The sequence below is a fragment of the Geotrypetes seraphini genome, chromosome 5 (genome assembly GCF_902459505.1).
Source record: "Geotrypetes seraphini chromosome 5, aGeoSer1.1, whole genome shotgun sequence".
NCBI classification, from domain to species: Eukaryota; Metazoa; Chordata; class Amphibia; order Gymnophiona; family Dermophiidae; genus Geotrypetes; species Geotrypetes seraphini.
The window spans coordinates 180,782,779-180,810,737 of record NC_047088.1 but is presented as its reverse complement, the minus strand read 5'-3'; the positions used below and the strand labels follow the sequence as shown (position 1 = coordinate 180,810,737).

General features: G+C 42.7%; 1 protein-coding gene across 2 annotated transcripts; it reads right to left on the bottom strand.

The window, feature by feature from the left end:
- Positions 1–234: 234 nt before the first annotated feature.
- On the bottom strand, positions 235–17,512 carry NABP1 (nucleic acid binding protein 1). 2 transcript variants are annotated; one of them, XM_033944230.1, is made up of 6 exons: positions 16,310–17,507; positions 15,709–15,847; positions 7,031–7,102; positions 5,400–5,478; positions 2,167–2,209; positions 235–872 (listed from the first exon to the last, which is right to left on the bottom strand). In XM_033944230.1, the coding sequence occupies exons 1-6, from the start codon at positions 16,398–16,400 to the stop codon at positions 676–678; spliced, it is 621 nt and encodes a 206-aa protein (XP_033800121.1). In that variant the 5' UTR covers positions 16,401–17,507; the 3' UTR covers positions 235–675. The 2 variants fall into 2 exon arrangements, with proteins under 2 accessions (XP_033800121.1, XP_033800122.1); XM_033944231.1 differs by lacking the exon at positions 7,031–7,102 and having other exon boundaries at positions 16,310–17,512.
- Positions 17,513–27,959: the final 10,447 nt, after the last annotated feature.

Genomic DNA, 27,959 nt, shown 5'->3' with positions numbered 1-27,959 from the left:
TAAAACAGTAGAGGCTACATTTAAGATTTTTTTTTTTTTTAAAACCCACAAAAATACAGTGTAATACAGTAATTGGATGTTGTAGCTATCCATTTTAAATTTCAAGGGATAAAATGACAAGTGGAGCAGGGCAACTTTCAGCACTGGTTAACACAGATCCTAATCGAACAAAAGATTTTGAGACTGCTTTTTACTCATGAAACCACATTTACATTCAGTAACAAGACATTGTGCTTACATTACAAACTGAGTTTGTCATAGGAACAGATAAGTCACCTGTTTCCCCCCTCCCCCAACAGAAAAGGTACAGTAGAACTATTGCTCAAGACAATGCAGAATTTTGTTTTTTTAGACTTACTGAAAAAGTGAAGCAGGTGCTTCTTGCATTGTTCCCTACATTAGCTTTATTGCTTTTAACTAGCACCTTCGTCTAGGTAAACAGGCAGGTGATTACTAGAAAACTAATGGGGCATATCCTGACCCTCCTTTTTTAAACTTACTCCCCCAGTTTGGCTCAAATATTGAAGTTAAGCAGCTTTACTGTATTTACCACACCACCCACTTCTGTAGTTCAAAACAAAAACAAATAGCAAACTTCACAGTTACCCATAAATAAAAGTGCAGTAAGTGTTCAAGTAGGGTGTATAATTTAGCAAGCTGTACAGTTGGCATAGGTCATCTTTTGGATGTTCTCCTTGGATCCCTCCCATTACTCATGGCAGCTTTAAGTGGTTGATTAGGGGCTACCAAAGACAATCCAGGCTGCTGATTCACTGGTACCCGTCCATTGACTCTTCCATTGCTCCCATAGGAGATTTGATTGTTAGAGTAATTCACTCCACCACACCCAGGTGCTGATTGTGAACCATTTCCTGCAGCGAAAATTAAAATCACAATCAAAATGTATATACTTCCTCCAAAATGTTTGGCTTTAATGCAAGCTGGCAGGCATAGCTACCTTATTTGCCCTGTCCCCCACCCCCAGCAAAGATTAGGTTTCTACCTCAGTAATCTTCTTTCCAGTAGACAGACATTCCTGAACCTCTGTGTAGTCATCTATTCTCACGAGAATTCTTGTAGAAAGCCTCATTAGCATTCTTTTGCTCTGCATCCTTTTTGTCCTCCAATTCTTCAGTTTGTACCAAAGCAGATGGTCAACCCAGTAGAGAAAACAGAATAGGGGGACTCTTCCCAAGAAACTTGTCTGTTCTGCTCACATCATTAACAAATACACTTAACCATTTGCAATTAAAACAAAGTGAAAAACCAGTCAATCTGAGCACAACCTGCACAAAGTGTGGGAGATTCAACAAATACCCCCTAGATTCTTCAATGTGGCAGTCACATCCTCTATCCTTGACAAGAATGGATACAGGAAGAAACAAGACATCTGGATTTCCTGGCACCTTTGAGGAAGTAGGCAAATGAACATCTGACAGGGCAGGCTTCAGGAATAATGTGTGTACTAGAAAGAAGATTACTGAGGTAAGAATCTAAGCTTTCCTTCTAATATGACAGACACAACCTTGAACCTTTGGACATATCAAAGCAGTCCTCAGAGTCTAGGACAGGACAGATAAGCCTACTGATAGCATGTATGATCTGAATGCGGAATCTTTGCTTGTAGAGAGAAACTGAGGAATTGGAGGACAGTCGAGAGATGGGAGACAGATCAAAAGAATGCTAATGAAGCTCTCTAGAATTCGAGAATAGACTACCTGAAGTTTCAGGAATAATGTGTCTGTCGCATAAGAAATTCTGATTTACTTTCCAAGTGATCTATGTTAAACATTTTAAAGTTTTCAATTGTATCAAAAATGTAGCACCTGTAAGACCTACTTTATATAAGCTCAGACTTAAGCTAAATGTTACAAATTATGATAATGACATTCCAGCAAGAAAGCTCAAATATGCTAACTGTTTTCATAGCATTTAGATTGGCCTTATTTTACTAACTGAATAACTGGATTCTTGTTATTTTTCTGCAATGTACTGTAAACTACACTTTTAAAAAAGGTCAGTGTAGGGCAGCTTCTGGAAATAGCTGGACTCAGGTAAGCCATTAGTCCTAGGCCACTACCGTAAATGTTTTTTGTTTTTTTTTTAAATCTAAAGAATGTTGGTATTTCCATTGTTTGGAAAGTGGTTACCTTTGTCCCAACCTACCTGTACTATTTGGTGGAGAATTACTTCTCTGTTCACCCTGAGACTGGAGACAAATCATAGAATTACAGATCAAATTAAAGCAGTTTCACTAGCTTAACAAGTTTGTCTTAAAAATTTTCAGCAGCTTTCCTTCTGCAAGTGATTCATTCAGCATAAAATACTTATCTCCTAAAGCATAGTACCTGCAAAACCTCTATTGTGTGTTCCCAGCACTGAGGTTGTTGTGCAATGGGTTAACATGTCACACAATTAGAGGGGGGCAGTCACAAAGAAGAAAAATCCAACAAGTTTGTAGTGTCAGGCAATGAAAACCAAGGAAGAAAACAGCAGAACTGATGTACTTGATGCAGGAATTTTATCTGAATCAAGAGAACATTGTATCAAAAAATGGTCCACCTATGTTCTAAAGAAACAAAGACCCAATACGGTATGTGTTTCGATTAACACATCTTCCTCATGGGTCCAAATTGTTTCTTTTTTTATGTTCAAAAATGTAGAGCACAGCAACATAAGAAAGAATACAATGATCGCCGGAATAAAACCATATAGGAGGTGTCTCTGAACTAAGCTGACATTAGTTCTGAGAGACGCACCTCTACACCATTTTATTCTGGCGATCATTATATTCTTTCTTATGTTGCTGTGCTCTACATTTTTGAACATAAAAAGAAACAATTTGGACCACTGAGAAACATGTGTTAAAACAGACCATGTTGGGTCTTTGTTTCTTTAGAACATAGGTGGATCACTTTTGGATACAACGTTCTATTGACAACAACAATTAGCTATGGGTCCTGCCCATTCCATTCCCAGAATATTCTTCCCAGATTAACTGTTGGCATATATGACAGGTTTATGTACTGTGCAATAAGCACTATATTTTACTGCACTATATTGTTTGCTGTTTAACTGCTTAATCTTTTTAAAAGGAATTAAACTTCTTTTAGCATAGCAAAATGGAATCTCTACTTCCAGCTGCAGGTAAAGACTTGCTTATTCCATTAAAGGCTTGCAAGAGCCAACTCACTAGCTGATTACATACAAGAACCAGCTGCATACACTATAGTAGGACTTGCTTATCCACTCCTACTCTAGTCATTAGGATGGGCAATTTATGTTCCTAAAAATGGACATCTTAGTACTATTATGTGCACACATACTCTATTTCTATAAATGTGTATGCCCAAATTTGCAGCTAGCATTCAAAATTGCACATGCAATGCAACTAATAAGGTCATTTGCACACAAGGTAGATGCAAGCTGGCCTTACCAACTAATTATTGCCTATAATTGGTATTAACGGGCACCAACTGGCAGCTACTTAAGTAACTGCCATTAGTATTTTTTGTGTGCTCAAAATTCCAGACCATGCAACTCCAATGGCAGGGGGAGCTGGAAGAGGCTTAAGGGGTTCAGAGTTACATCCATGGGTTATAGAATACATGTATGTGCCTAACTTGCTACTTGGGCAAAAGCATTTACACCAAGTCATTTGGCTGTCATTAAGTGCTCACAACCAAGGTGAGGTAATGCAGGCTTATGCTAGTATTCTCTAACAGCAGTTGTACTTAGAGCTGCTGTTATACAATCCATGCTTAGTATACAGCAGTGGTTCCCAAACCTGTCCTGGAAGACCCCCAGGCCAGTCGGGTTTTCAAGATAGCCCTAATGAATATGCATGACAGAGATTTGCATATAATGGAGATGCCAGGAATGAAGATCTGCTCCATGCATATTCATTAGGGCTATCTTGAAAACCTGACTGGTCTGGGGGTCCTTCAGGACAGGTTTGGGAACCACTGGTATACAGCATCCTAGTCCCTAACTTTAGGTAACCTTGAGAAAATTACTCCCATAAAGCATACTCTTATCGGCACATATTCATTACAAAATGACAACCAACCCTAGAAACTGTTTCTGAGCACTTTTACTACTCAAGGAGAAAGGGTTCAGAGAAGAGCGACTAAAATGCTTAAGGGGCTGGAGGAGTTGCCGTACAGTGAGAGATTGGAGAAACTGGGCCTCTTCTCCCTTGAAAAGAGGAGACAGAGGGGACATGACTGAAATATTCAAAATACTGAAGGGAATAGACTTAGTAGATAAAGACAGATTGTTCACCCTCTCCAAAGTAGGGAGAATGAGAGGGCACTCTCTAAAGTTGAAAGGGGATAGATTCCGTCCGTCCGTACAAAAGTAAGGAAGTTCTTCACCCAGAGAGTGGTAGAAAACTGGAACGCTCTTCCGGGGTCTGTTAAAAGGGAAACACCCTCCATGGATTCAAGACAAATTTGGACAAGTTCCTGCTAAACTGGAACGTACGCAGGTGAGACTTGACTCATTTAGAACACTGGTCTTTGACCTGGGGGCTGCTGTGAGTGGACTGCTGGGCATGATGGACCACTGGTCTGACCCGGCAGCGGCAATTCTTATGTTCTGTTCTTACACACATGAAGTCAAGAGTTTGATAGAAATGAGCGACTATTAGTCTATGTTCCAGCTCTTACATCCTATGCTCTTAAGATATTTTAACATGTATTGTGTTGGTACTATAAGTAGCATTCTCTGCCTTGTATATTTGAATGTTTACTGCTTGTCTATTGCCAATCCTTCCCAACTTTGTACTCGCCCATTTTGAGCTCAGGCCCACCCAGATTCAGGAGTCTGGCTATGCTAATGGGTTGTCAAACTGGACAGCTTCAGATTCACAGGACAACGCAAGACATAGTCTCTGAAGCCCACATAAGCCATGCATTTTGCCTCCTAGCCCAGGAGTAGGTCTTACATTCTGCTAGCGTTGTCTGGTGCACATTCCACTTTACCAACACCAGTACAACAACTAGCATTTCCACAGTTCACACCACCGATACAGTTATGGCCTCCAAATGGCACCGTCATCAGGTGACGCCTTCAAACACAGTGTTCACATCTCAATCACACAATGGCAAATGTTTGCAGAATTGCAACTACGTGACACGTAAGCCAGGGTTTTAAAGGCCTGTTTCTGGAGCCTACCTTTCATGAGAATTGCATCTTAAGGGGGAGCCCAAGGCCACTTCTAGTCTTATCCAGAGATAGTGGCCTTAGGTGTCTCCATTTTTTTAAAATGGTGTTTAAATGGTTTTTTAAATCTGCACAGTCAATTACTATGTCGATTGAAGCAATTAAAACAATTAAGTTAGGTGGCCCTTGCAACTAAAACAGTGAAAACTAAAAAAAAAAAATAAGAAAGCTACCATTTTACACTGCTGAGATGTAGAGTTGTCTGGATTAGGTTCACTGAAGTTTGGCACTTCGGAATACACCATGCAAAACCTGAGTAAAAAAAGGTACAATACTATTATAATTTGCAACATTCAAGAAAGATATTCTCAGAAGACAGTTGAGTGAGGTTAAGTAAACATTTCCCCATTAATAGTCTTTGTACAAGGTAGAAAGAGAAAAGTTGAATACACTACAGTATGAGATGATAGACTGAATCTGAGCCTGATTCAGACTTTTCCTCATTAAGCCAAGTTTAACTCTGGTATTAATTCTGGTCTAACAGCTGAGTTTTTACCTAGTCAATCTAATTAGAAGCCACTATATAGCATGGCTTGCTTAATACTATAGAATGGAAATAGCACACAGCTGCTATTCCAAATTGTCTGATACACTACTGTAAGGAGATATTCCAACCCCCTTTGACAACTGATTCAGACAGTAGCCTTATCCTAAGTGATGTGTGGACTCACCTCCATCCCTGTCCCTGCCAAACACAGCAACTGGAAAGCTGTTACAAAAAGTCACTGACAAGTACAGGACCAAGCTAGCATGGAGGTTGAATTACCTTTTATACCCCTAGAGAGGTGGTCCCTCCAGGTCAGGCTTGAGACAAGCAGGGCAGTGTGTGGAAGCTCGCATTGCGGCTGCCTGCACCGTACCTGGCCTGTGGATAAATAGAGGACTTCAGTTTCTGGAGCTGCCAGTCCTTTTCATCTGAGAACACGTTAAACCAGGAATAGAAAATGGAAGTGTTCGTGCCTCTTAGAAACCTGAAACTTGAACCTCTTATTGGCTGAAACCAATCTTAAGCCAAGGTAGGTTAGCACTGATCAACTGATCACTCCATTAGAGTCTCAGTAGCACTGAGAATTCCACTTTGGTAAATCACATTCATGACCCTTCAAAACAAGCACCTCATATAGGGGACAAGTCTATAAAGGTGGTCAAAAGCTAAACACTAATTCTATCATGGCATCTGTTTATCTAAATCCCATGCCAACATTTAGGTACACCAATTTACACTATGTCAACAGCAGGCATAAGTGTGGCACTAGCATGTAAGTTACAGTATTTTGTAAATTACATGTATGTTCACCTCCCTCCGTGCACATCCCTTTACACTTACAAGCTAAGCAAGTTGTGCACTAACTATAGAATACCACTTAATGCCAACTAGCACTTATGCACATAACTAGCATTCTTGCAGGCAAATGCTAGTGTTCTGTAACTCATGCACACAATTGGTGCCCAATTTTAGCCAACTTGTTATAGAACAAGATTTCAGCAATGAATCTGAACAAGATCTATTTGCATATAATGGAGGAAGTGCATATAAAAATAGATTGCATGCATATTCATTGATGAAATCTTGAAACTTCAACTGGGTTGCAGTGCTCGAGGATTGAGGCTGCCCATCCCTGCCATAGAGTGAGGGGGGTGAGTGTATGGAGTCCTGAAATATTAACAAGAACTGAACTAATATTTCAGCTCATACTGAGGTCCAAGTTTCACACTCCCATTTTCCACTGAATCCTGGTATGAGCCACATAGGTCTTTATACCTTCCAAAGTATATAAAGCCAGCATAAAAAGTTAATACTTACTCCCCTATCTTCTGAAGCTCCCCACCTCGTCCTGTGTATAGTGTCAGGCATCCTTTCCACATGGATGCATAACTAAGCAGAAAATGGAGAGAACACACACTATTCATGCAACACTTGGCCAAGAGATTTGCATTTTAAAATGTTCAAATGACTTAATAGCTCAATGGGAAATCCCAAGCCATATTTTAAAGCTGACCAACTAAGACGACTAGAGCTTGTTTTAAACAATAGGAAAAAAGTGGCAACTTGAAAGCAACAAAGTTATGGCTCTTTCCCTAGAATTTAAAGGCTTGATGCCCAGCTTTGTACTTTTGGTTATAAGTACCTTAGGGGGAAATGCCCCAAGCACCTACAGAAGGTTGTAGTAGCCATTTGAGAAGAAGTCTCGAGGAAGCAGAAGCAAAAAGGCCATGCTCCTGCCACAAAGACCTATGCTGGACCACCAGGTACCTTGGTAGGCCTGGGGGAGGGAGCCTTACTTATACATGGAAGAGTGGAGGGGGGGGGGTAGGGACATTGTAGGGTTGAGATGCCATGAGGGGGCCATGCTCCTGCCCCAAAGATTCCCTGCTGGACCCAGTACCCCTGGGTGGGGGGAAGATGAGGAATCATGGGTTGGAAGAAATCAAAGGGTCAGGGTCCGGAGAGGGGAGAGAGCCTTGCTATGGGTTGGGGAGGGATATGATGTGCAGAGACCTGAGAGGGGTTGGAGGGGAGAGAAGATAAGGTCTAAGACCTGGAATACCTCAAACCCCCTTTTCTACCCATTGCAGCTCTTTTTAAATCTTGGGACAAACATTTAGGCTTTAAAATGTTGCCAACCCTTGGGTTAAGTGTTGAGGAGGAGTACCGTATTTTTACGCATATAACGCGCGCGCTATACACGATTTTACAAACCGCACAATAACCATGCGTGCGTTATACAATTTTTTTTTACATTGCTGATACCACATTCGGCGACCCCCATACGGCAGAGACGGCATTTGCTGCCCCTGCCGTATGGGTAATGTTAAATGCCGCCCGACTTTTAGATAAACAGAATGGGTTCACAAGGTGCAACCTCAATGGTCATAGTTTGAGGGGGGAAGACACAGCCACCAAATCTGAGGAACAGCCGTAGGTAGAAGCCAGAGTCAGTCTAATCACTCATCAGTAGTTCTGGCTCCTGGGTGCAACAGAAACCATCATTAGAGGACAAGTTGTTCTTGTTCGGTTTCAAATAAAGTTTAGAACATTCAACTACAACTTGCAAACAAGGTTACAGCTAGTTAAATATAGAAACATATAGACAATAATTTTACCATTCGATCCTCGTTCACATAATGGTGAACAGCGGGCCACATTCACAAAGAATCCTACAAATTTTCCTAAGAAATTTCTTTAAATGTCCAAAGTTAAAAATTTAAGAAATTCTATAAGAATTTTATGAAAAATCTTAAGTTTTGACTAAAGTCTCTCCTGGGGAGGGTCAATTTGAGTTCGATCAGGTGAATAGGGGTCTCACATTCATGGAGTCAGACGACCGACCAAACCAATAGAGAAATTAAAGACCTGGGATGAATAGAAAGACCCGTCAACTATAGCCCTCAGAGGTAAAAGGTATAGGGAATAATTGTAATAGGGAGTCTTAGCTGCAAACTGTATCGTCTACGAGGACCGCTTGTTATTAGAATACGTTTGGTGATTTTTTGTACAGGTTACACATAGTCACTTTTAAAGGATATTTTCACAGCAACGACTATTTTCACCTTTACCCCAGTGACATTGGTAGAAATAAAACATTGCTGTACGACAAAAGTATTCTGATAACACGCGGTCATCATAAACGATGTTATAATATACAGTTGTGGGGTGCAGTAAACCTACATACGCCAGTTTGCAGCAAAGACACCCTATTACATTTATTCCTTTAGCCCTTACTTCTGTAGGCCGAAGTCGACTGGTCTTTCCATTCATCCCGGGTCTTTGTTAATCCTTCTACTGGTTTGGTCAGTGGGCCAACTTTATGAATGCAAGTGCCCCTATTCACCCGGTCGAACTCAAATTGCCCCGCTACGATAGAGTCGAGACTAAGTTTTTCCAATTCAGAAGTTTTTATTTGGCAGATTTTAATATTTAATCAGCGGTCCAGCGGGTTACTTATAGAACATTCGAATCCCCTTCACACAAATGGGGCGGTGGGAGGAGTTTCTAGTTCAATGAGGAGCATGCGCGGTATACGTGTGGGCGCACTATAAGGAAATATTTTACATAAATGCTTTGTTCCCACGCGCTATACGCATGGGCGCATTATACACGTATGCGCGTTATATGCGTAAAAATACAGTAATCCAGGTAACTACAGATGAAGGCTCCTATAAAACCCATCTGCCACTCTGAGAGAATAAGTACCTAATTTTGTTATTTCCTTCCTTTATAGGACACCTTACTAAACGCCTATACAGAATGAAAAGTAAGCATTTCTAAGCAAGTCACCTTTTTTCTACCATTCCCTCAAAATAAGGATACACTTTCCCTTCCTCTGAGTAAGTAACAACTCTATGTAAATCAATTTCTTATACACCACCTTCAAGCCTAAAAGTTACCAAAGCTGTGTACAATTAAGACATTTCATTCACCATTTTGGTTGCCTTCCCTTGAATGTCCTCAGTTTTGCCAATATCCTGCTATAGAGAAAATGCTTGAAGTACCTGTATGTAAACTGCCTTTTGAGTGTGGTTTAGAGAATGACACGGTGACAAAATTCATCACCGTTCCCTTCCCCGCGGATAACCGCGGGAAACCAACTTCATGTCATTCTTTAAGTAGAGAGGAAAGAATCAGAGTATAATTGGGCACAACCACTGACCCTCAAGCTTTGCTTTGAAGAATGCTGGTGTAGAAGGACTGAGATTGAGATAGACACTAGAAAATGACATGGGATTATTTCCCACGGTTATCCGCGGGGACGGGAACGGTGATGAATTTTGTCACCGTGTCATTCTCTAGTGTGGTTGTTGTATAACTACAAAAACGTGGTATACAAGTCCCCATTCCTAAATTAAGTTCCAAGCTGGGAATGTATCAAGGTGTTATCTTATCTGACCTGAAGAACTAATTTTACAAGGATAAATCAAAATACATTTAATGGCTTTATTAGAAGTTATTGAACATATCACTTTTCCACAGAGTCCACATGCAAGATGACATTTGTTGTATCGTTCAACTAGCTTCTAAATGTCCGCAGAGAATCTTTTGGCTGCTCAAGAAGCCAGGCGAGCACCACTTTTTACTTTGTGCTTTGCCTTTTGCTCTCTGTCACAGTGCTGCACCCATGTCTTGTCACCGGTGACAATTCTCTCCAGAATACTCTGATCTTCATACTGTCTCAGGAATTGGGTCACAACTTTCCGCACACTGTTAATTGTGCAGATCAGTAAACTGTTTGGGAACCCATCATGTGCAGACTTTCTAGTATCCCAAGTCCTCATGCATTACGGCAAATGAAGAGCCGCAGTTTGATATCCAAATTTACAGCCAATTCAGACACTTATCCATCGTCTTCTCTAATCAATCATTCACCCTGTAAATGTGCTCCTGTGTGATGGGCAACCAGAACAACCTTTGTCAGATACAGCTGCTCTTCCCACTGTAAACTTTTTACCCACTCACACCTTTCATTGATTCATGGTACTATGTCCATATTGCATCAATATCCGATGGCAAATTTCCACAGGCTTCACTTCCTCTGCCCACTACTGCACGTTGCTCTTTGATGGTGCAATCTTGCAATGGAGCATTCATGACTAAAGGCCGAGTGCTGCAACATGCATGGACGAACTAACCAACAGGCAACGTCCGAGTGCTGCAACATGCTTAGACGAACTATCTAACAGGCAATGTACAAGTACATGTTGCATTTCGCTAGCTCTGTTCCAGTTATGTAATTTAACAATTGCCTCTAATTTTTGATTCACCTCAGTTTGTCTATATATTTTATTTAAATATGTCAACATACTGTAATACAATTTGTTACAGCTCCTCCATAGGGTGCAAAACCTTTTACAGGACTAATTTCAAAAGCTCAAGTTTTACAAGTACCATCTTTATGTGATACAATACCACCCACAAGAACTAAGCACTGAATTGGAACCCTTGAGCAGGTTGGTTACCAAAAGACCATGCTAAAACATAGCTACAAGCCTTCTACAGCTAAATAAAATGCCTTTTAACTGCATTTGCTGAGGTTTTTAGGTGGTCTAGGGGCACTTACCTTAAATCTATACAGGGAACGCGAACAGTTCATAGAAAACCAGAATAAGGCATAAGCAAACTAGCCATATGCTTCATATCCAGAAGTTTAGGGCTTAAGAGTCTTGGATTGCCAACTCTGGAATATTTTTTGAGATTCTACAAATTTGAATATACCCATTTTGAAGTCCAAATGAAGTGTAGATATTTTTCATTTTAGCCATCTAATCCACACCCCTTCAAGTGCAGATTGTAGCAGAATCTAGTGCAGAGAATGTAGCAGAATCCAGGGAAGGCTTCTAACCACAAGGAAAGGCTGAGCTGCAAGGGCTGGACTAGATGGAGGCTGAGACCTGCAGAACCAGTGATTATGGGAAAATGGGATTGTTGCAATGGAGTAGGAAATCCAGTTATCAATGTCCCTTAATTATCTTAATACTGCCTTCTCTATATTCTCTCATAAGCATCAAATTATTATTTAAAAAAATTTTACTACCATTTATGAAGCTTTTTTCATAAGTAAAAAACTTTGTAAATATATACTTCAATTACATTGTCCCTTGGCATCTCTAGTTTCTATCTAAGACAATGTAAGGTGAAAACTTCTCTGGTTCCTGACTCACTGCTTCAGAGACACCCAGCTCCAGGAAGGAGACTTTTTGGACAATGCAATGGTAATCTTGATATCCCAATTTGGTGTGCTCTTTATAGCCCCTGATACTACCAAATGAAATCAGCACTTCACGCCCAATAATGTACCAGGATAGGGTTACAGAAATCCAGGATTAGTTCAGAATCTTCTTGGAACTAGTCAACTGGGAAGCTCTCTAGCTCTTATCATTAAACCTCTCCATTTGAGGTTTGTGTTTGCAGCATTGTCCTGCTCACCCACAAAGTATTATTGTCACTATGCCCACAGATAGGCTTTCATGAAATATAAAAAAACCCAAGAAGAGGAGAGCAGAAAGGACTACAGGGTGAAACTGAAAGAAGTCAAGAGAGAGATACGTTTGGCGAAGGCACAGGCGGAAGAACAAATGGCTAAAAATGTAAAAAAGGGAGATAAAAATTTTTTCAGATATATTAGTGAAAGGAGGAAGATAAAAAATGGAATTGCTAGGCTAAAAGATGCTGGGAACAAATATGTGGAGAGTGATGAGGAGAAAGCAAATGTGCTAAACAAATACTTCTGTTCTGTGTTCACAGAAGAAAATCCTGGAGAAGGACCGAGATTGTCTGGCAAAGTTACACGAGAAAATGGAGTAGATTCTGCGCCGTTCACGGAGGAGGGTGTTTATGAGCAACTTGAAAAACTGAAGGTGGACAAAGCGATGGGACCAGACGGGATCCATCCCAGGATACTAAGGGAGCTCAGAGAGGTTCTGGCGAGTCCTATTAAAGACTTGTTCAACAAATCTCTGGAGACGGGAGTGATTCCTGGGGATTGGAGGAGAGCGGATGTGGTCCCTATTCATAAAAGTGGTCACAGGGATGAAGCAGGAAACTACAAGCCGGTGAGCCTCACTTCAGTTGTTGGAAAAATAATGGAAGTGTTGCTGAAAGAAAGGATAGTGTATTTCCTTGAATCTAATGGGTTACAGGATCCGAGGCAACATGGCTTTACAAAAGGTAAATCGTGCCAAACGAACCTGATTGAATTTTTTGATTGGGTGACCAGAGAGCTGGATCGAGGACATATGCTAGATGTAGTTTACTTGGATTTCAGCAAAGCCTTTGATACAGTTTCTCTTAGGAGGCTGTTGAACAAACTTGAAGGGATGAAGTTAGGACCCAAAGTGGTGAACTGGGTCAGAAACTGGCTGTCAGACAGACGCCAGAGGGTGGTGGTTAATGGAAGTCGCTCGAAGGAAGGAAAGGTGACTAGTGGAGTCCCTCAGGGTTCGGTGCTGGGGCCAATCCTGTTCAATATGTATGTGAGTGACATTGCTGAAGGGTTAGAAGGAAAAGTGTGCCTTTTTGCAGATGATACCAAGATTTGTAACAGAGTAGACACCGAAGAGGGAGTGGAAAATATGAAAAAGGATCTGCAAAAGTTAGAGGAATGGTCTAATGCCTGGCAACTAAAATTCAATGCAAAGAAATGCAGAGTAATGCATTTGGGGATTAATAATAGGAAGGAACCGTATATGCTGGGAGGAGAGAAGCTGATATGCACGGACGGGGAGAGGGACCTTGGGGGTGATAGTGTCCGAAGATCTAAAGGCGAAAAAACAGTGTGACAAGGCAGTGGCTGCTGCCAGAAGGATGCTGGGCTGTATAAAGAGAGGCGTAGTCAGTAGAAGGAAGAAGGTGTTGATGCCCCTGTACAGGTCATTGGTGAGGCCCACTTGGAGTATTGTGTTCAGTTTTGGAGACCGTATCTGGCGAAAGACGTAAGAAGACTTGAGTCGGTCCAGAGGAGGGCAACGAAAATGATAGGAGGCTTGCGCCAGAAGACGTATGAGGAGAGACTGGAAGCCCTGAATATGTATACCCTAGAGGAAAGGAGAGACAAGGGAGATATGATTCAGATTTTCAAATACTTGAAGGGTATTAACGTAGAACAAAATCTTTTCCAGAGAAAGGAAAATGGTAAAACCAGAGGACATAATTTGAGGTTGAGGGGTGGTAGATTCAGGGGCAATGTTAGGAAATTCTACTTTACGGAGAGGGTGGTGGATGCCTGGAATGCGCTCCCGAGAGAGGTGGTGGAGAGTAAAACTGTGACTGAGTTCAAAAAAGCATGGGATGAACACAGAAGATTTAGAATCAGAAAATAATATTAAATATTGAACTAGGCCAGTTACTGGGCAGACTTGCACGGTCTGTGTCTGTGTATGGCCGTTTGGTGGAGGATGGGCAGGGGAGGGCTTCAATGGCTGGGAGGGTGTAGATGGGCTGGAGTAAGTCTTAACAGAGATTTTGGCAGTTGGAACCCAAGCACAGTACCGAGTAAATCTTTGGATTCTTGCCCAGAAATAGCTAAGAAGAAAAATAATAAAAAATAAAATAAAATAAAAAAATAATAAAAAAATTTTTTTTTAATTGAATCAGGTTGGGCAGAATGGATTGGCCATTCGGGTCTTTATCTGCCGTCATCTACTATATGTTTCTACTTTCCATACTACTTCTGAAGAGACATGTTAGGGGGAGGCAAGAAGCCCACAAAGTATATTTGCCTAGGGCCTAATGTAGAGAAACAGTTCTTTAAACCACAAAGAGCACAACGATTTTTGAAATCAAGTCATGCCATAGCTTGTGTGCATTTCCTGTTGGTTAATAAGGAAGTTATGTTTGGAAGCTAGTAAACCCATACAAGTGTTTACATACTCTTGAGAATATTATCTATTTACTCAAGAGCTACTTGCTTGATGTTAGGAATATTAGCAGTGTAATATGTTACTGCACCAAATGACGGGACTTCCGAGGCCTTAATTCCTCCAGTGTTTCATATCTTGGTATATAAGATATGTAGGAGTTATGTGTAAAGTTATAGGCCCTCTTTTACTAAGGTGCGCTAATCGATCTAACGCGCGCTAAACGCTAACATGTGCATGTTAGTCTATGGACATTTTAGCAGTTAGTGCACTTTAGTAAAAGGGGATAGTCTTCATAAATACAGAATAGGACACACCCTTTCATTCACAGGCTCTCATCCCAATACTGAAGCAGAATGAAGTCATATGAGCTTCACTGCCAAGCATAGAGCAGTTTAAGTCACACTGACAGAGCTACTGCAATTTGTCTAGACTTAATACTTTTTGTATCCTTTGCTTTTCATTCAAAAGCAGAAGTGATCATGTTGACACGTGGTTTATTAATGCAGTTCTAGAAAGTTGCTGCCGGTCACTTGTAAGTTGTATTTTGCTTAAACAGCTTGAAAAATGTTTTCATTCACCATCATGCAACTTGACAAGTGAACCGTCATCACAAGACTGCAACAAAGATGACTAGTGGGAACTTAAAGGAGCCTCTAAAGAAAGCTGGCTTTGATTTTAAATGTATAAAAAATGTGAAACAAGTATTTATAAAGAAAGTTTTAAGGTTATAGCAGAAAGAAAACACTGATATTTTGAAAAGACTAGTTAATATTTCTGCTTTAAACCCAGATAAATGTTCACATTACCCTACCAACATGCTATTAAAGAATCAAATGTTTCTAGCTTATTAGAACCAATGCACCATTTAGTGCCTGAGGTAAATAAGTTATTTCCGGTCACCAGCTCCAGAATAACTTAGTCACTGAAACTGCCTGTACTTTAGTTTTATGAATTGAATTACTGTAGCACCTTCACCTCTCTGGAAACTGCTTTACAGACCACATATCCAAGTTAGGTAGCAGATTATACATCCCCAGAGAACTACACATTTCCAAAACGCCTTCAGAATGTTGTCTGGCACTAAAGGATAAATTATATAATATTCTAACCCAATATTCATAAACATACCCTCTTGTCAAGCGAATAATATCGCCTGGTTGTATTAGGCCTCCAATTTCATCCCATACTGAAATAACGATACTGCCAGTTTTATCTGCTACCTTGCACGACCTCACCTCATGTCCATCTTTTGTTTTGATAACTCTGCCTGCATGGAAAATAAATACACAAAACCAGGATTAGTAATCATTTGTACGGAGCTATTCAGGCACAGGACAAGGAGGGGGGGGGGGGTGGGGAGAGAAGATATTAGCGCAATGCATGGACTTTGGTTTACTTTCCACAGTATAGTGGAAAAAAATTAAATGCCTCGGCCACCAAGACTACAAGCGTTTCATGCTTCATCCCACCTACTCCTGCAAGGAGTTTAAAGCTCACTCAAATTGAGCGAGTATAGGGAAGCACTATGAGAAGTTCTCGAAAGGAACAGTTGGGGGCGCTAGGGACAATTATCTTTGTGAGGCAAGAGACCCCCAGAGAAAGAACACGTGTGGCGAGGAGACAGCAGCCTTGCAAACGAGATTCACCGGGTTCCCGTAGCCATCAAGAACAGGAGGAAAAAAAAAAAACCCACCACCCTCCCAAGGCCACTAGGAAACCTGCAACTTACCTAGTTCCAACACAATAAAGATGACATTTATATTTTTCTGTCCAGTCTTAATGTCTTTTATAAAGACATAGCTTTCGTTTGTCAAACTCATGACGAGAATAGGTGTGCCAGGACCGAGGCAAAAGAAACAAGAACATACATAACTTAGAAGAGAGGAGATCGGCGACCCATGTGTGTTTGGGGTGGTTATTTCTTTTTTTTAATGGCCACAAAAAAATATAGCTTCTCCCGTTTACTTTCCAAAAGGAATCCAAGAACAGCGCATTCAGCTTGCTTAGTTCCTCTTACTGGCTATTGTCCAAAGCCCACAAGGAGTACAAAGCTAAAATGTGTCTTTAAACTCAGAAAGGGCAACTAGCCAGGGCCTGGCAAGTAGCCGGGGATAAAGCAGGGCGAGGTGTACCACCCTATGGGGAAAAAAAAACCCACAAACAAAAAAAAACAAACCCTAGGCTACCATCAATGACAAACCATACACACAGCTACCGGCTCCCCCCTACAGCCGCAACAGCCTAAGCCGTCCTAGAAAATAAAAAATGAAGTATTTGCCCCAGTAAACACTAAGGCTTCCCTCTGGCGGCTTTAGAAAATCAGAGACCAGGCAAAGGGTCTTTTTTGATATCCCTGTCCTCCCTCGGGGACCACTGTAACAGCCACGTATCCCCGCACTACTACCACTACACAAAGCCTAAGAACACGCAGCGGCTTCCAGCCCTGCTTATATAGGGCAAGTCGGAGCAAACCATACTGCAGCCAGTACGGGGGGACAGGAGAGAAAGCGCTCGAGTCACGTTTTTCCGACTAATACTATAAATTTAATGTCTATGCGTTCGTGTGCTTCAAGGCAGAAAGAATCTGCCACCGGCTAGAATTCTGCGTAAGTTGAACATTCTATTGTCCCCCCAAATAATGAGACGAATCAAAATGGAATCGACCGGTACGTTGTAACAGTAGCGCAGATGGGCGCACTGATTGGCCACGGGAATCTCCTTTTGTCCTCTGACGCACACAAATTTACATACAGGGGGAAGCGTTGTATAAGTAGGTCTAATTTGATAGCTCATTTTTGTCAAGGTACTTTAGCATAGGCTGTCATGTACCTTAGAGCCTCGCCATGTCGTGCTATGGAGCAGACAATATAAGCGTGACTCCAGAATAAATGGGGACATTGGGTTACTAAGATTACCTGCCTACCCCGTGCGACCCATTTCAAAAATGGTGGGCAGATCCACGCGGTCAGCGAACACGCCCTTGCAGGTTCACGGTCTCACCAGGCGGGGGCGGTGCCTCGCAGAGCCAGTAGCGGAAGGAGGGGGTGGAATTGTGGGGAACGGTGCTTGTTTAAAGCAGCTGAGACAGTCAAAGACTAGAGTAATTACTGGCTGAGCAGAGGGTAGTGTAGCTCCGCCCATGCTGCAATCTTCGGGGGGGTCCGGGGTTCCCCCGGGCCTTGTGATTGTGTTTTACTCGCTGGGAAGGTCTTAACGCCTTGGGCGGAAAAATCTCATGATCTGGCAAAGTAAATAACTTACAAAGTGTAAAGGTTAACAAACAAAAAAAAGGTGTGTGAAAATACAGGTTTATTGAATATTGGATATATTTATTGATTGGATTTTTAGATCGAAACATTCCATTCTTGAATTTCAAATGGATTGGATAGATCAGAGGTAAAGGTGATATAGCCAGAGAGTAGCATGCGATACAGACAGTAGTAGTTCAAAGGGAGGGGATTGATGTACAGGGCTAAGAATGTGGTAGAGAACCATGAGATAAAAAGCTGAAGTATCAGTTCTTTTAGGTAGTAACTGAAGTGTTTCATCATTTTAACTTCAAATTTTAGAATATATTTTTATTTTGAAGGTTCAGTTTAAACGAATATTACTTTTTGATGTCTACAGTCAAGCATTGCAAATAAACTCATAGGAGGCAGTTCTGGGGTATTGAGCAAGCTCCCCCCCCCCCCCCCCCCACACACACACAATCATATTGAAATGTTGGTGCCTACGATGAACCCAGTAATTTCTAACAGTGGCATACCTAGGGTATGTGACACCCAGGGCTGATATATTTTTAACATCCCCCAATATAAAAAGGGATCGGAGGAGCACCCCCTAGGAGCTGCATCCGGGGTGGATCGTAGAGGAAGGGTAAGGGAACCACTCTCTGCTTTTGTTAGAGAGCGGAGGGGTTCAACAAACTTTGTTCAGCATATACAGTTTATGCAGGCACAATCACTATTCAGTTTTGGATCTCAGTACTTCACAAAGCTTGAGGGCCCTATGCTGTACCTTTCCAGAGATGATCAGAGCTGGCCCAACACCCTAGGCAATCTTCAGCTGTCCCCCTCGCTCCCCAGGTGGCTCAAGGCCCAGGCACCTTATGTATTCCAATATTTACTCCTGGTGGATATCAGTGTGACCGTGCAACACAGAATTTGTGCAGAATTGTATGATCACGCAGAATTCCCCTTTTCTGTGCAGAATCTTGTACCTTCTCGATGGCACTGACAGTGATTCCCATTTGCTGCCTGCTTTTAACCCAGATATTGCATTTGGAAAAAAACCTTTTATTCCTGTGTTTAAGACGCCTCAGCCCCACCACTCCACCGCAGAAAAGAATTTTTATCACGCAGGAAGCATAGTGTGGTGCTTCATCATTGGCTGTCTATACTTTAAATTGTTGATATTATCTATCGTGTACTATTTACTTTTAAATCTAATAGTGTTAATCTGACATTTGTGATATTAGTACTGAATGGTAAAAATAGTACTTATCTCAGCCAAACCAAGGGAGCCAGACCCGACATGTTTCGCACAGCAATCGTGCTTTATCAAGGGTCTCCCGAGGTCGCCAACGTCATCCGACTCCAAACATTTAGTAAGTCAAAGTAAGTCTTTGACTTACTAAATGTTTGGAGTCGGATGACGTTGGCGACCTCGGGAGACCCTTGATAAAGCACGATTGCTGTGCGAAACATGTCGGGTCTGGCTCCCTTGGTTTGGCTGAGATAAGTACTATTTTTACCATTCAGTACTAATATCACAAATGTCAGATTAACACTATTAGATTTAAAAGTAAATAGTACACGATAGATAATATCAACAATTTAAAGTATAGACAGCCAATGATGAAGCACCACACTATGCTTCCCGCGTGATAAAAATTCTTTTCTGCGGTGGAGTGGTGGGGCTGAGGCGTCTTAAACACAGGAATAAAAGGTTTTTTTCCAAATGCAATATCCAGACTACTCACAATAGTTGATATCACTGGTTATTTCAGAGGCTGGATTACTATAAACGATTATTAGTGGCCAGTAGAGTAGCTGCTTTTAACCCAGAAGCATCTCCTCTGCTGTGTAGAAGCTTCCGGATTAGTGGCAGGAGCACATGGGAATTGATGCTGCAAGGCTTTGAAGAGAGAGTCTTGAACGGGGAGGGGAGGAAGGAAAGATGCTGTACAGGGGGTTGGGAGGGAAGGAAAGATGTACAGGAAAGGGAAAGGAAGAAAGTTACTGTATTGGGGGGAGGGGAAGGGAGGAACGAAAGCTGGTGCACAGGGGGATTGGAGGGAAGGAAGAAAAGATGGTGCACAGGAGGATGGGAGGGAAGGAAGGAAAGATGGGGAGGGGAGGAAAGATGCTGCACATGGAGAGAGGAAGAATTGATGGACAAAGGGTGGAGGAGACGAAGGGACAAATGCAACAAAGAGGTGGAAAAGGATGAGAGGGAGAATTCCTGTGTATGGTGGAGGGGAGGGAGACATGCATAGAAAAGGGAGAGAGAGAAATGTTGGACATAGGGTGGAAGAGAGAGCTGGTGCATGGGGAGAGAGAAATAAATGTTGCACATGTTAATGGAGGGGAGGAAGGGAGGTATGCTGCAAAGATGGAAATACAGTAAAACAAATTGCAAGTAACTTAGTGTGCGAGTGTTTTGCAAGATGAGCAAAATGTTTTATTAAATTTTAACTCGATAAACGAGCGAGGTCTTGCTTTTATCAAACCGCATTAGGGGTTTTTTTTTTATCACTGGCCACTGCGGTATGAGCTCCGATACTCATAGGAATTCTATGAGTGTCTGAGATTTAACTGCAGTGGCTGGCAATAAAAAAAAAACCTAACGTGGCTTGATGAGAAGGCCTAAATATATACATGCTCTGCATCTACAAGAAAACAACCAATCCCAACAACAGGTGCAGATCAGAACTCACCCATTTCTCCTTGGAAGTTACCATACAACGGTGGAAGTGGAACTAAGATGGCGGCTGGTAGCTGGAGTTGAGATGCCGCGGACTTGCGGGGGAGAAACTTTTTCCTGCCATTTCGATGGTAAAGTGCAAATCTAAACTCCGGGTCTTCCCGGAGAAATCCTTGATGGCAGCGGGCCCGATGGATGCCTTTCTTCAGCGAGGTGCCCGAGCAAGTAAACTGGAGTTTTCCTCGGCTGCGAGAGGCACGTAAGCTGAAGCATCTGCACTCTGTCTCTCGAGGGTATATCTCTATCTCCGGAGGAGCGGAGTCCTCCGAGTTGCCCTGGGGCTTTGGAGAAGTCGGAGGGAGAAACGCCCTGGAGTGTTCTCTTTCCCGACCACCTGAGTGCGGTGGCCGACTCTGCAGGGGAAGCTAAGACAGCCAGCGGAGCACTCAGAGGAACTGAAGCAGCGGATCCCTGATGATTTCCTCTAGTTGAATACTGTTCCTGTTGAGGTTACAGGTACTTTATCTTTACCAGAGGGTCTTGGATCAGAGCTTGTACCCAAGCAAAGACCCAAGGTCTTTAATATGGAAACACTTTGGGACGCAATATCCAATTTACAATTCTTTTTGGGAACTCAAATGAAGCAACTTACATTACGTTACATTATGGTTGTTTCAGAAAATTTGGACTTAAAAATATACTAGCCTGGAAAATAAAGTGGATGGACATGAGATCAGAGTAAAAACTTGGGTTAGGGATAGTGGGAATCTTAATTTCAAGGTAGAACTGTTGGAGAACATGACCAGGAGATGTAATCTTCGGATTATAAACTTTCCAAAATTACCACTTATACCAGCGCATGATACATTTAAGAAATATTTGCGTGAAATTTTGAAAGTTCCTGAGTCCTCTTATTCACCTCTCTCAAAAATTTATTATTTACCAAGTAGAGTTCAGGCTCTAAAACCAAATCAGCAGAATTTATCTGCTGATAGTTTGGATTTAACAGATTTCCTGGAGAGATCAGATAATGAGATACTGGCAACTGCTACGCTGATTGTACAATTCGCCATTGATTCGGACAGAGAATAGATGCTTACACTTCCCCCTTCCGTATTCGCTAATTCCGTATCTATGGATTCGGTTATTCGTGATTTTTGACCAAAAAATACATTTTAATTTTTTGGGCAGTGTTTTTCAACCTTTTTACACCTATTGGCCAGCAGAAATAAAAGAATTATTCTATGGACCGGCGGTTGAAGAACACTGAGCTAAGTCGTTGGCCAGACCCCACCCATCTCTACCCAATCTCCACCCCAGACCCTGCCCTCATAATAGTACTAATTTTAACACTATTTTTTCCGTTCAATTTTCAAAGATGCACAATATAATCTTATTAACAACATATAATGGTTAACCACAAAATTAAACTACACAAAGCACACTGACAGCAGATGTAAATTCTCAAAATTGACATAATTCAATCACTAAATTAAAAAATAAAATCATTCCCCCTACCTTTGTTGTCGCCCTCCCTCCATGCTATGCCTTACCTTCGAGCCTGCTCACGCCTGGCCATTTTATGCCGCCCCCGGTATTATCTTCAGACCGGCTCCCTCTTCCTCACTGATGCAGTGCATAAAGCTACGTTGCAACATCAGAGAGAAGGCTTCCGGTTCAGGCACAGGACGTGCGTAGGAGCCACTGACCGTGGCTTTGTGCACTGAAACAGTGAGGAAGAGGAATTTGGTTCGAAGATAATGCTGCATCGATCACACCATGGACCGGCGGTTGAAGAACATTGTTTTGGGCCTGATGCACGTGCTGGCCCTGTGGACTGGCAGGAAATTTCTGTGGACCGGCACTGGTCTAGCGGGTTTTCAGGCAGGAGCAATCTACCCACACTCCTGCTCCGTGCAGATTGCTCACAGGAAATGGCTCAAGAGACTACCGGAGCTCAAGGCAGCCATATCCTGTAAGCGATCTGCACGGGGCAGGAGCGTGAGGAGCTCGCTCCTGCCTGAAAACCCGCTATACCACCAGGTAAGGCTTAAAGGGGGGGGGGGGACTTACAGGGCTAAAAATAGCCAGGGATAAGGGCAGAGCCGGCCTGAATATTATTCACGGTTTTTCCATATTCGCGGTCCGGCTGTGCCCCTAACCCCCACGAATACGGAGGGTGAAGTGTAAATTGTTTTTTAAATACAAGATATTCCATTTATGTCAAAAATAGAATGTATCCAGATGTGTCACGATCTACCCAAAAGAGAAGAAAGCAGTTTCTTATTTTGAGACCCGGGGCCTTGCAGTTGGCTGCGACATTCATTGTAAGATAACCCTGTAAATGTGTGATGGTCTATCAAGGGAATAGGTATGTTTTTTTTGAACCCCAACAGTTGTCAAAGTTTATTTCTGCCAAAGAGCAAAATGTAGTAACTTCATGAGATCTCCTACTCCAGTATCAGCTCAATGAAGTAAAGCTTTAGCCAGCAGGCCATATCTTTATTTTCCTTTGTACACATTAACAATCAAAAATTTTCAGTTAAATTCATAGCTTCGGCCTCTCATATTAAGGACTAACTATACAAACCGATATACTTGATTCTTTGGTTTATTTTGATTTTTTTGTATTAGATGTAATTCTTCAAAGATGTTAAAATTGGTATTGTATTATTTCTTTGTTTTTTTATTTTTCATTCTAAATTTTAATTTATTATCAGAGAATATATGACAAACCAACAAACAAACCAGAGTAACAAGAAAGAACAGTCTGATACATAATAACAAATCCAACAGTCCCACCCACACCACCCCCCACCCCAAACCCCCTAGTCTGAATCAGACGCATATAACCCACTGCCAAAGATAAAGAGTAAACTCCAACACCAAAAAAGAAAGAAGAAAGAGAGAAAAGGAAAGAAAAGAAAAAGGAGGGAAAAAGAAGAATACCTGGCGACCCCGCAAGAATGAAAACAAGCCCGGGCCTCAGAAAGAGTCACAATGTATTCAGAATGTCACTTCGAGCCCGTGGTGATAATGAAAAAAGGTAAGAATCCCAGATCCGAAGAAATTTGCGCTTTCTTAGAAAGCTAAAAGTCGCATCCTTCCGCTCCATCAGCAGCAGAGCATGCAAACGATTCCTCCAAGCCCAAAAGGAAGGCAAAGTATCTCCAATCCAAACAGATAGAATCACCTTCTTCCCCAAAACACCTACCCGTCTCATAAACTGCCGCTGACCCGAATCAGGTAAACAGAAGGCCTCATACTTATCCAGGAAGAGACCAGCTGCCGAAAAGGGAAGCCTAGATCCTAAAACACGCTCCACGTAAGATAAAACCTGCCTCCAAAAACGTTTGATTTTCACACAGGACCAAAAGGCATGGATAAACGAATGGGGTTGCTGGAGACACTTAGGGCACAAAGGAGAATCCGTAAAACCTGAATAATATAACTGACTTTTCGTAAAATAGCCCCGATGAAGTACCCTAAATTGACACTCCCGGAGATCTACATTAAAAGACACTCCCGGTATTCTTGTGATCAAGGAAGGGAGGTCCAAAGCGTCCTGAGTTATCCCCAGATCTTGACACCAACGGTCATGTAATACAGCACGATCAGTCGGCCTCAACAAACGCCAGAAGTCCTTATAAAGACCATAAACCATAAACCCTGCCTCCAAGTATGGATCCAGAAGTGCCGCAAATCTGTCCTCAATAGGAAATGCCAGAGCGGCTCGGGGGAGAGAATGAACATAATGATGAAGTTGCCGAAACGCAAAGAAGTCACCCATAGAAAAAACACCAGACCGGAGCAGAGCATCCCAAGACATTAAAGAACCATCAGCCTGGAGAACATGGGCAAGTAGCGTAAAATCCTGGGACGCCAACTTACGAAAACTAGCATTCTCCATGCCAGGGCTGAATTGCAGATTTCCCTGAATAGGTAAGTATCTAGTAATCGAGGGAGTACCATTCCAGGAGTCAAACACATAAGCCCAGATGATGCGTAGAGAGTGCAACAACAAACTTCCCCGAAATGACGCAGGTAAGGCAGAACGAGGTGTCTGCACCAAGGACAGAATATGCCAAGGGGCAAAAAATTCCTTCTCATAGGATTTCGGAGTAAAATCCTGGCGGTCCGAAAGCCACTCCCCCAGATGACGCATCAAACAAGCAGCATTGTATAACCGAAAGTGCGGTAACCCCATTCCCCCACCTTCCCACGCACCAAACAGATAACGCAACGCCACCCGTGGACGTCGTCCCCCCAACAGAATCGAGAAAGCATAGAATGTAATTTAGTAATATCCCGTTTCAAAAGCCATAACGGGAGTAACTGCAAAGTGTAAAGCCATTTAGGAAAAAGAACCATATTAAACAAATGAATCCTGCCCGACAAGGACAGAGGAAGAGGAGCCCACCGAGCAAAACACTCAGCCGAAGAACATAACAAGGAATCAATGTTGACGCGATATAACTCCGAAGTACAAGGCGTCAACAAGATCCCTAAATAACGAAACGAGGAGGAAACCCATTGAAGAGGAAAGGGCCCAGGCCAAGAGTCCCGTAAATGCGAGGACGTGGCCAACGCTAGAGATTTGTCAAGATTAAGCTTAAAACCCGAATAATCTCCATATTCTTGAAAAGTGGCCATCAGATTGGAAAGAGACATAATGGGATCCGAGATATGAACCAGGAGATCATCCGCAAAAGCCGAAATTTTAAATTCGGAAGAACCAATTCGAATACCCGAAATAGCTCTATTATTCTGAATATCCCGGATCAAAGGGTCCAACGACAGAGCAAAGAGCAATGGGGAAAGGGGGCAGCCCTGACGCGTGCCACAACATATGGGGAATGAAGAAGAGCAAAGTCCGTTGGCCCAAACACAGGCTTTAGGGGAATGATAAAGTACCCGAACCGCTTCCTGAAAAAAGCCCGTTATGCCATACCTAGTCAAAACCTCAAATAAAAAGTTCCAAGAGACCCGATCGAAGGCCTTTTCAGCATCGAAGCTGACCAAAAGAGAAGGTAGATGGGCCCTCTCCACAAATTCCAAAGAAGCCAATATAGATCTAATGTTTTTCACACTAGTGCGCCCCTGCACAAATCCCACCTGAGGGGAAGCAATCAAATCAGGGAGGACACAAGCCAGTCGATTAGCCAAAACCTTGGCGAACAATTTGACCTCCACATTCAACAGCGAAATAGGGCGGTAAGAAGAAGAAAGGGCAGCATCCTTATGGGGCTTCAATAGTACAACTATTTGAGCAGAATTGAGAGAATCCGGAAGGGCACCCCGCTGAATGGCGGCTGTGAAGGTATCAGCTAAGACAGGTGTTATTGTAGGGTGTAGAAGTTTATAGAATTCCATCCGGAAACCATCCGGCCCGGGGGCCTTCAGCAAAGATCCATTCTGTATGACACCTGACACCTCCTCAGCCGTAATGGGGGCATTAAGGTTAGCTACCGCCCGATCAGAGATACACGGTAGGGTAATGCCATCCAAATATGCAGAACCCTCCATCAAATCAGATTGTTGGGAATAGAGCTTCTTATAATAGTTATAGAACACTGCGTTAATCTCGGCATCCGTCCGGACCAAATCCCCCCCATCCGAGCGGAGTTGCAAGATAGGAGTACAACCCTCAGATCTACGGACCACCCTTGCCAAAAGTGCCCCACGTTGGTTCCCATGTCGGAAAAATTGATACTTATAATAAGCAAGTGACTTGACTGTTCTGGCAAGCAACAGCTCCTGAAGTTGACACTGGGCGGCTAAAAGCTGAGATCGCAAAGAGGAAGCGTGAGACTGAATATAAAGTCGACGGAGAACACCGACCCTACGTTCCAGTTGCAAAATCTCCCTATCTCAAGCACGACGTTGATGACTAGAATATGCCATGATCTCACCGCGGAGCACTGCTTTCGCAGCCTCCCAGAAGAGAGTAGGATCATCCCGATGTGCAATATTATGGAGTTGATAGTCCGACCATTTCCGAAGCAGAAACTCCTGAAACTTCGGGTCCTTGTACAAACGGAGCGGAAATTGCCAACGGAAAGAGCCCGGGGAAGAGACATCCAAATGCAAAGTTAACAAAAGCATGGTATGATCAGAGACATCAAAGGAGCCAATTGTGGCTGATTCAATCTGAGAAAACAAAGAGCTAGAGGTCAGCCAGTAGTCAATCCGGGATAAAGAGGCATGAGCCCTAGAAATGTGAGTATAATCACGCTCGCCTGGGTGAAGCGTCCGCCAAACGTCAATAACATCTAAGGATGAGCAAAGTAAAGAAATACCCCTAGTAGGATGCACCCAATCCTGAGGAGCAGGAAGTGATTTATCCAACAAAGGGTCATGAACACAATTGAAGTCCCCTCCCACAAGTAAAGGAATATCAGAATGTTGACCAAGAAGGCGAATAAGTGAGGAGAAAAATCGAGATTCATAGTTGTTAGGAGCACAGACATTACAAAGAATCAGGGGCTGATGATGAAGCACCTTAGCAATAATATACCTACCCCCAGGATCTGCCCACTGTTGTTGGATGACAAAGGGCAACCCCTTCCGAATCAAAATTAGAACCCCCGCCTTACGGTCGATCGCCGGTGCTCCCAAATGATGACCAACCCACCAAGTCTGAAGTTTAGCATGCTCTGCCGCTGATAGATGCGTCTCCTGCAAGAAGACTAAATCAGCCTTCTGACGGTTCAAGGCTCTTAAAATTTTATGTCGTTTAATAGGCGAAGTGACACCATATATATTCCAGGAAATACATCTAAGAGGCTTCATGAGAAAATTTAGAAAAACAAAGAACAAGTACAAATCCAAAAATAAGACCGAGAGCAAGGCCGTCCCAGCCAGCGACCAGCTCCCATAACCCCAATCCAGACCCGAGCTTCCACCAATGGACAAAAAGCCAAATGCAGGGCACCAGGAACACAAAAGAAGAAGAAGGAAAGAGGAAGAAGGAAAGAGAAAAGAAAAAGAAGAAAGAACAAGATGAAAACCCAACACACCCTCCCACCCATCCACCCCTTCCCCCCACCACCCCCTCCCGGTCCCTCATACGACCCACTAGTGGTCTAGGGGCCCTGTGGAGCAACTCCCTCCCCTAGCGGACTATATCCGCCAACCCACAAAGGCGGGAGGGAGAAGGAGCCACGCACGAATGGGAACAGGGCCCCGAGTCCCCTCAGTCTCAAACCTACTATCCCCAAACCTCACCCACTCAAATCACTATCCATATAAAAAATCCCACTAACAGTTCACACCCGACCATCCCACGGTACAGATATAGAACCAGCCATGGGGTTATAAACAGTATGACACCCCAAGTTACAGGCAGAAGCAGAGCCCAGGCCAAGCAGCGCCACCAGACACCCGGTAATACATATGTGCATCCCAAAACTCAAAGGAAAGAGTCTTTGAGTTTCCCAGGTAGACACCCACCG